This window comes from Lolium perenne, chromosome 6 (assembly GCF_019359855.2).
Source record: "Lolium perenne isolate Kyuss_39 chromosome 6, Kyuss_2.0, whole genome shotgun sequence".
Lineage (NCBI taxonomy): Eukaryota > Viridiplantae > Streptophyta > Magnoliopsida > Poales > Poaceae > Lolium > Lolium perenne.
The window spans coordinates 192,266,531-192,275,439 of record NC_067249.2 but is presented as its reverse complement, the minus strand read 5'-3'; the positions used below and the strand labels follow the sequence as shown (position 1 = coordinate 192,275,439).

General features: G+C 52.2%; 1 protein-coding gene across 1 annotated transcript; it reads right to left on the bottom strand.

Annotated features, from left to right (window-relative positions):
* Positions 1–2,598: 2,598 nt before the first annotated feature.
* On the bottom strand, positions 2,599–4,255 carry LOC127306601 (protein RGF1 INDUCIBLE TRANSCRIPTION FACTOR 1). The gene is made up of 3 exons (XM_051337267.2): positions 3,990–4,255; positions 3,455–3,880; positions 2,599–3,331 (listed from the first exon to the last, which is right to left on the bottom strand). Exons 1-3 carry the CDS (start codon positions 4,038–4,040, stop codon positions 3,044–3,046), a joined length of 765 nt encoding a protein of 254 aa, XP_051193227.1. The 5' UTR covers positions 4,041–4,255; the 3' UTR covers positions 2,599–3,043.
* Positions 4,256–8,909: the final 4,654 nt, after the last annotated feature.

Sequence of the window (8,909 nt, the reverse complement as noted above, 5' to 3'; positions counted from 1 at the left end):
ATCTCGATGGACGGGTCGGACACTATACGTGGGGTCGCTGGAATGAAGTACAAACGCATTTTCGATCCGCGGGCTCATAAACGGAGCGACGCCCCGTTGGAGATGCCCTAAGAGCATCTCCGGTCACTCCCCCAAACCGTCCCACAAAAGGATTTGGGCGCGCCAGACAAAAAAAATGTTCCTAGCCGCGCCCCGAAAGCCTCTTTTTGTCCGGCGCGGCCCGATACGGTGCACGGCGCGCCGAGCCCGTCCCCGCTACACAGGGGATGCTCCGGGCACGCCGGACACAACGAAAAGCGAGGTGAGGCGTGGCGGTACCGATGCGTCAGCGACACATTCAAGTTTGGACCTAACCGCCGCCTACCTCGCGACGGAAGTTATTGGTGTGCAGTGACACACGACCGAAGCGTTGCAGCTTTGCTTTAATGGCGACGGAGGGGCAAGCGAGACATCTTGTCGACGGTGCGCAGCCTCCACGCGTCGCCGGCGTGCGCACGCTACCGCGCGTTCCCGCGTTTTCTTCCCACCGCTTCAAGGCTCTTCCCGCGCTACCTTCCCGCCTCTTATGGCGACGCACGTGTCTATAAAAGTCCTCCCCCGCTCAATGGTTGCCACCACAGCCGCCGGCACCCCTTTCTCTTCCGCAAGCACAATCCTCGTCGCTCGAACACCACTGCGAATGATGAACCGCCCCGGCGCCGGCCAGTTCCCTCCACCACTGTCTCCACCACCACCTCCACCACCGGAAGCACCACAGTTCGACATCGACGCTGCCACGGAAGAAGAGTCGCGGCGGCGCCGGGCGGAGCGTTGGCGTGCAAAGAGGCGGCATCGGCGGGAGGCAATCGAGCAGCGGGAGCGTCAACAGCGTGAGGCGGTGGCGGGAGCATCAGCAGCGAGAGACCCCGAAGCTGAGGAGAACACGGCGTGGAAGAGGCGGTGCTAGCGGACACCATTGCGGCGTTCGATGCCGGCACGGCGGAAGAGGCGCGGCGGCGCCGGATGGATGAGATGGCCGAGCAGTGGTGAGCGGAGCGGCAGCGCCAACGCATGGAGCGGGAGCTCCAGTACCGTGAACGGCGGGAGGCGATCGAGCGGCGGCGGCGGGAGGCAGTGGAGCATCAGCAGCAGCAGGCGGCGGAGGAGCGTCAGCAGCGGGAGGCGGCGCTGGCGGCAACGGAGGCGGCCTGGGGGGCTCGGGCGGATGCGTTGGCGGCGGAGGCCGACGCGTTGGCGGTGCAACTGGAGACGCAAATGGAGGAGGAGGAGCAGGAGGACGACGACGAGGCGGAGCAGGAGGAGGACGACGACGACTTCGAGTGGTCCGACGACGACGGGCCGCACCAGGACGGGGCGGCGGATCAACAACGAGCGCTCGTCGAGTCCTTCAAGTCGGATAAGGAGCTCCAGGACGACGCCCATGCTCGCGAAGAGGCGCAGATTCGCCATGTCGTCGAGCTCTCCCACTAGGCGGCGCAACAGGGGAGGGCAGGCGACGACGCGCTGCTGGAGCAGCGGCGTCTGCTTACCGCCCTACACATGGAGAGCCGGAGAGGCGGCGCCTGCAGAAGCTCCAACGGAGGGGAGGCGACGACGAGGCAGGGCCGTCGATGCACCGTTGGGCGTCAGTAAGCTAGGGTTTAGATGAAATCTAGCTGTTTTCATTCAAACTTTGTAATATGTAATCAAATTTGAATGAAAACCTTTATTTTCATGCATACAATTTATTTGGGCTGGGTGTTTGGGGGACGCGGTTAGGAAGCGACATCTCCAAACGCGACACGAACAAAACACGTCTCTAAACGCTCGATCCGACGCCGTTTGAGGACGCGACTGGAGATGCTCTAAAGAAAGCCACGGGCACGAGCATGCTCCATTGCTCCTCAGCATTTTACCTTCGGATCAGAGGCAAGCGATTCGTTGCTCATGTCCTGGTGTCCCACTCGCCAGCAGCGGCAGCCCCGGATGTCGCCGGAGCTGCACGTCCATCTCTCAGGAAAAAAAAGAAGACTCCCCATCGGCTGAGAGCCGTGCGAACCTGGTCCGGTGGGGCGATATTTAAATGCTGGACGTTGATCGGAGCCCCGGCCGTTTCCGACGGGCGGTGACCGGTGGAAAGTAAAGGCGGTGGAGAGAGGATGGCAGGCAAGCGTCGCCGTCGGTGCGGCCGCTTTCGGGGACAAATGGCGGGCCGATCAAGTTAGGCGGCGTCGCACGGCACGGCATCAGCATCGGCGTCCACTCCCACTCCCGGTGGTGGACGAAGCCGAGTCGTCCAGGCGTCCAATGACTCATCTCCCTCCAGAAGATACGATACCACCAGCCTTCTTCCTCGCGCAAGCGCGAACGGTCCAAGCACGTGCCGGCCCTCTCCCTCAGCTACACGCACGCACACCGCCATTGTCGCTCTGTGCGTCTGCTTCAGATGGACGCCGAAAATGTCACCGGCCAATCTCCTGCGGCAACCGCATTAATGGGCGGCGGGCTCTGTACTGGGCGTCAGAGGACTGCCACTGCGAGTGAATGAATGGCGAGCGGCATGGTTCAGCCGTGCCCTGCATAGCTCTGCAGCATTGGGAACACCAGGACAAGACTGCATAACTGAGAGCAGCATTTCTTATTTCTTGGTCCCTGCGCATACCGCCACTGCCTCCTGCAGTCCTGCTCCACATCTGGGATACACATCTTCTATGTACATCATCAGTACATCTACGATCTACCATGTGGAGGTTATATATTACAAATTCAAAAGAGTAGCTTAGTCGTCGTCGTTACTGATACTAACTTAGCTATAGCTCAACTGTAGCTAAAATTTGAAACTGAAAGTAAAACAAGCTACTGTATAGCAGTCTCTCCCCCCTGCACTATTACGCCGGCCGGCGGCCGACCTCGAAGCGCAGCACACGGCTCGCCGTCCAGGGCGCGCAGTTATTACCTTCTTGGTTGGGCTCTTGGCTATGTCATGTCTAGTGTATACAGTATGCTACAGAGTGTTGTTGATCAGGGCCGGCAGGCACGAGCGCGCTTCGCCACGCGCGCCGTCCTAGAGCTCCACGATGAGGCTGCCGAACGGCGACCGGTGCGGGATGCCCTTCCGGCGCTTGCTGCCGGTGCGGCAGCTGCTGGAGGCGGCCGGCGGGGTGGACGGCGTGAAGCTCTGCACCACGCTGCTCTTGTCGCTGCTGCCGCCGCCGCTGGTGCTCGTGCACGAGTGCTCCGACTCCGACCGCGCGTCCTTGAGCGCCGCTCTCTTCTTCTTCTTCCTGCCGCCGCTGCCGCCGCTGCTGCTTTGTTTCTTCCTCGGCCGGTAGCCGCCAGAAGTGCCTACAATCTGCGGAACAAACACAAGATGCCCATCGTGTTCGTTACAAACTTGCAATGCGCCTAGCCAGGCCAGACATTGGACGGTGTGACTAATGGAATCCAAGGATCCGTGCGCGCGGCGCATACGTACCTTGCACCCGAGGGAGCAGAAGCGGAAGGTGTCGAGGAGGCTGCGCTCGCAGACCTCGCAGGTGTTGGTGACGCCCTTGCCGGGCCTCGGCTGCGGCCGCTCGTTCAGGAACACCACGCGCGCGCTGTTGATGACGTACGTCTGCACGCCGCCGATGTCCAGCACCCGCTGGATCTCCGAGGCCCGGACCACGTCGTGGTACGACGACCGCCGCACCTGGATGGCGTGGTGGCCGCGGTGGCCGGCCAGGCAGAGCGGGCACAGCGCGCCGTTGGCGCAGTCCAGGCAGTACATGTTGCACTCGCTCTTGTGCGCGTCCGCGTGGACCCTGCATTGCACGAAGAAGCTCGTCGCCAGCAGCGGCTTCAGCCACGGCGGCCACCGCTGGTTCCCCGCCTCCTCCTCCTCCTCGCACTCCGCTCCTCCCTGCACATTCAGTCCGGCGCCGCCGCCGTTAGGATCAATCGAGAACCAAGAAAAGAGCAGAGCAGGAGGACAAACATCAGCAAATCAAATCGGCTAGCTAGCTAGTTACCGTGTCGCCGCTGCTCTTCAGAGCCAGAGGGGACGCATGGTCTATTGCCATCTCGAGCTGGCCGGCGAAACGAGGAGAATGTGGATGCGAGAGAGCAGCTAGCTAGAGACGAGGAAGAGGAGAGAGGCTTTGGGTTGAGGAAAGCAGTTCGCCGGCACAGGAGTGTGACGGCTTTGTAGACCGGAGAAAAGTAGTGCGACACAGGTGGAAGGTAAACAAATGGGAGGGATGAAGACTCGGCGAGCATTTGATAGTGAGCTCTCGGGCTCGTTCTTATCGACTGGTCAAGGGCCGTGCCGTTTCGCACTGGGCAAGCACATGTATATGACCGATTGAATTGGAAACGCTATACCACTGAAATATTAGTTCTACGCCTCGTCAGAAAGAAGATTTTTGGATTCTAGTAGTAGAAAACTCTAAACATAGTTGAAAGAGAAAACTGCACTCCCAAAATTGCGTGTTGTTGAATTGACTATAAATCTATAATCTCAATGCTTTGCTTTACCTATGAATGTAAATAAGTTCATCACAGTACAATCAATAAACAATAAGTTCAAATACTATTACAAGTTCAAACAAATAGCATAGTTCATCACAACACAACTATAAAAAATAGGATTACCAAACCAAGCACTTGTCCTATGTATTTTCCAAATCTCCTCAATCAAATCATCCTGAGTCGGGCACGTTTATCGATCTCGCGGTGCACCGGAGAAACCTCTAGATTCTAGCTTCATCTCTTCTATTTGGTTGAATTCTTCTTCGGATACACTCATAAACATATGGCAATTGTTAGCCACGCCCATCTTCAAAAATCATGTTATGCATAATTATAGCAGCTGTCATAATCCTTTCGAAAGTTTTCTCATCCCAGAACTTGGGTGGTCCTTGCACAATCGCAAACCGAGATTGCAAAACTTCAAAGGCTTGTTCCACATCTTTCCTACATGCAGCTTGCATTGTAGAGAAGTAAGCATTCTTTTACCTTGAGGGTTTGACATTGGCTTCATAAATGTTGCCCACTGGAGGAAGATAATATCCTCATTGTGTACTTGTGTTCATTAACCATGAGCTCAACAGGGAGACCTCTCGAGCTAAGCTGGTAAAGAGTGTTGAATGATACAATACATTGATATTATTGTAAAATCCCATGAGACCAAAGAAATCCTAGCAAATACATAGTTCTTGATCCACAACAACTTCTAGAATAATTGTAGGATCATGCACATGGACGATGAATTGGCCATGCCAAGAAGCAGTGCAATTTTTATACCGCCAATGCATATAGTCAACGGAACCAAGCATGTCGAAGAAATCCCTAACTTTGTTGATTGCTAGAAGCATCTGGGTGTCACTCTCATTTGATCCATGCAAATACTCCTCACCAAAAATTGCAACGACAGCTGTTGCGGAAAGGTGCAAACTCTTGAGAATAGTGCTTGACGAGGGAGCTCCTCGGCAATACCCACCATGAGGGGCTTAGGGTTGACGAAATCCTGCATGTTAACACTAGACATCGGATACCAAACGAATAGGGAGCGAGATTTACCCAGGTTCGAGACCCTCGAGGAGGTAAAACCCTTACTCATGCTTGTCTGATCTTGGTTTATCGAGTAAAATAGGTTACAGTGGGGCAGTCAATACACTGCTATGGTGACCTCGCCGGGAGGCAAGGTTTTTAGGGTTGGTGTATACTAGATTGTGTTGATTGCGTAAGTGTCCTTCGGCATGCCCTCTCTTGGCTTTTATATAGGAGACCAGGTTCCAAGAGTCCTGTCCGAACTCGGCTAAGTTACATCAAAATCTAATCTATCATTTCCTTTATCGGTATCCTCTTACCTTTTTCCATCAAGAATCCGTCTTCTTGTAAGTCGTCTCTGTTGTAACCGATGTATGGACCCACCTTGGATCATGGCAATCCACAAGGGCCCCTTGTTGGGCCAAAGGAGGTAGACCAGGGTACCCGAAAGGTAATGCCCACATCAGTGCTCTCGGTAGTCCTGAACAAACTCGAAATTTGACAAGCTAAATGAGTGCTCATCTGCTCATCCCGGCTCGTTACAGTAACAAACGAAGCTAACCAATAATTTTAGCTCGATATCCTTAACGAGCTAAACGAGCAATCTAGCGAGCCTCGCAAACAGCTAGTTAATTCGAATCCCATCTAACTAACGAAGTTGACACTAACAAAACAACACAAAGCCCCATTCCTACTATCCAAAGCTCTAAGGCTCCTAGTCAAGCGCTGCGTAAGTACGTTGTATGAATCCCCTTTGACTTCCTTCTCGTCAATCGCCTCCTCGATTCCTCTCTCTCCAAGAACAAAATACTACTCCCTCCGTTCCTTTCTATAGTGCCTATTGTTTTTTGGCACGAAAATTAGCGCGAGCCATTTTTTCACACAAAACCCCCTAACGATATCACAGAAAAAATAGGAAATTGAAAACAGATCTCAGAAATACATGACCAGATCGATTTCCAGATTTTCTGGAGGACTTGACCTGATCGGTGGAAGGGGCTCTTTGCAAAAAAAAAAAACATAGATTTACTCTTATATTCTGAAACAAATGCGAAAAAACAATATGCATTATAGAAAGGAACGGAGTGAGTATTTATTATTTAGTCTCCTAGCCAATATTTTCTTAATGGTCTTGACGAGGAGCTCGTGAGCGCTCACGAGCACATAACGAACAGAGCCAAGCAACGATTTCAGCTTGTTATTCTTAACGAGCATAATAATCTGAGCCATAACGTTCACGAACTTAGCGAGCGGAGCCTTATCGAGTCGAGCAACTCGTTAGTCTAGCCCTCGCTCTCGCCCATTACCAAATCATCATCAATCAAATCATCAGGAATACTGTAAGCCATCATCGATCCTCAAAGCGGCTATGATCTTCGGATAACAAGTAAGACCTAGAAGCCCTGCGACATTCTTCCTCCTTTGAGTCAACTATGCGTCATAGCTCTCGATGGCATCAACAATTATCCTAAACAACTTCGAGCTCATTCTAATCCGCCGCCTAAAGTAGGTTTGATGGTATACCGCATTAGGGTTGAAGTAGTCCGTCATGAGCATGTTGTGCGCAGGCAGCAGTTTCGTTTGCGTTAATCACTTGATGACCCAAGTTTGATCCGCCGCGTTTCTTCTTTGTTTATCTCCGTTTGGATCAACGCCATCACCACAACCATCTCCTCTTCATCATCAACTTCTCATACGATAACATGAATCGTCAAAAGAATTCTTGCCAAAGCAAATTTACCTGCCAAACAATAAACAATTAGCTAGCGGCGGCAAAATGTCGAAACGCCGCGGGTGGCGATGTGGCGCGACGCCCCGATGATGTAACAAGCAGAGAGGGGATGTGCTTACCTCCCATAGGCATTCGAAGATATCGAGGGTTCCGGCCAAGCTAGATCGCGGACGTGGCGTGGCGACAGAGCTCTCGCGTGACCTCTCTGAGCATCCAAGGCAGATCTCGAGGATGGCTGGACGAGGGAAGCTGTTCGGTTAATCCCACCCCAAGTAGATTGAAGTGTATTGAAGAGTATCGAATGGGAATTTTTGACTTAGATAGGATATAGTACCCGAGAGTGGATAAATAGAGACCGAGCTACATGTAGGTCTTTATTTTCAAAATTTGGAAAATCATACTTTTAAGTTTTTTTTAAAAAATTATAGAAAAACCTTGGACGTAGCTAACGATGGTATCTACAAACGTGTAAAATCTCAATGTGAAATTCCTATTAGTTTAGACTACACAAAAATCCCAAATGTGTGGATGTGAGAATAGTGAATAGTGCACATTTCAAAACTATAAAATCTGTCAAATTTTGTCATTTTTATGTAGTCTACAATACAAAGAATTTTCCATTGAGACTTTGCACGTTTGTAGATTTTATCATTGTCAACATTCAGGATTTTTTACCAGATTTTTTAATACTTAAAACTATGATTTCCGATTTTTTGAAATAAAAGACTACATGTAACTCGGCACCCGTTTGCAGATTTAGATAGTACCCCTCGATACACCTCAAACAGAGGGATTTTATTCATTGAACTGGAAACCCCATACAACTAAGAAATGTTAGCACAATAGTACCAGTGAACTCGTCTTTACAGGTATTATCGCAAGCACTTGGTGCATCCATGATTCTCCTGGATATTCCATGGCATTGCGGCACGCCAATGTTCGAGGTCTCATATAATCGGTAGCAGAACAGCAAGCCCACGTTTTCTCCTCCTCCTGAAATCAAAAGTGAAAAATCAGAGGCCCAAAAGTTACCACTAACGAACGCCGCACCAAACGTGTCACCCATTGGTGACTCACTCCCGCACCATTCTTCCCAGGCACCAAAGCAAGTGGATCAAAAGGAGGACCGGAACCGGATGCGTCGTCGTCACCCGTGCGACTGCGTACACCGCCATATCCTCCCCACATATACTAGCATATCTTCTCCATCGATGCTCTCCCGTGTTCTGGAAGCAGCAGCAGGGGTTCGCCTTTTTTCTAGTGGGCGAACTTGTCTCGTGGCCGCGACCCGACCGGCGATGATGGAAGCGAAGCGAACCACCCATCGCATCCCCGGATTCCGAGCAGTCCGTTTCATTGTCCGTTTTGCACCTAACCGTGATGTCTTCTGCCGTCACCGATTCGGGCAAGTGAAGTGCATCGTGGTTCGGTCACCCACTCCCGTAACCTCCCCAACTATCGCGCTACTTGCTGATTGGTGGTTCAGTGTCGTGTGCACTGCACCCTGATCCGTACTCCACGGCACTATGTTCGGTATTATACGCCTTACAGAAGTGAAGACAACCGCTCCACGGCATCAAGGACGCCAAACCAGCGGGCCACGATGATTCACTGCCCATGGGCAAAGAGGAAGCCTTGAGCGAGGAGAAGAATCCGTGACAAAGAGCAA

What these genes read in the sequence shown, in the direction of transcription:
- LOC127306601 (XM_051337267.2), bottom strand. Translation starts at nt 4,040, where the DNA reads ATGGCAATAGACCATGCGTCCCCTCTGGCTCTGAAGAGCAGCGGCGAC. An exon ending in TGAAGAGCAGCGGCGACACG is followed by an intron (nt 3,881 to 3,989) that starts GTAACTAGCTAG and finishes CTGAATGTGCAG; the next exon opens with GGAGGAGCGGAGTGCGAGGA. An exon ending in TCTGCTCCCTCGGGTGCAAG is followed by an intron (nt 3,332 to 3,454) that starts GTACGTATGCGC and finishes TTTGTTCCGCAG; the next exon opens with ATTGTAGGCACTTCTGGCGG.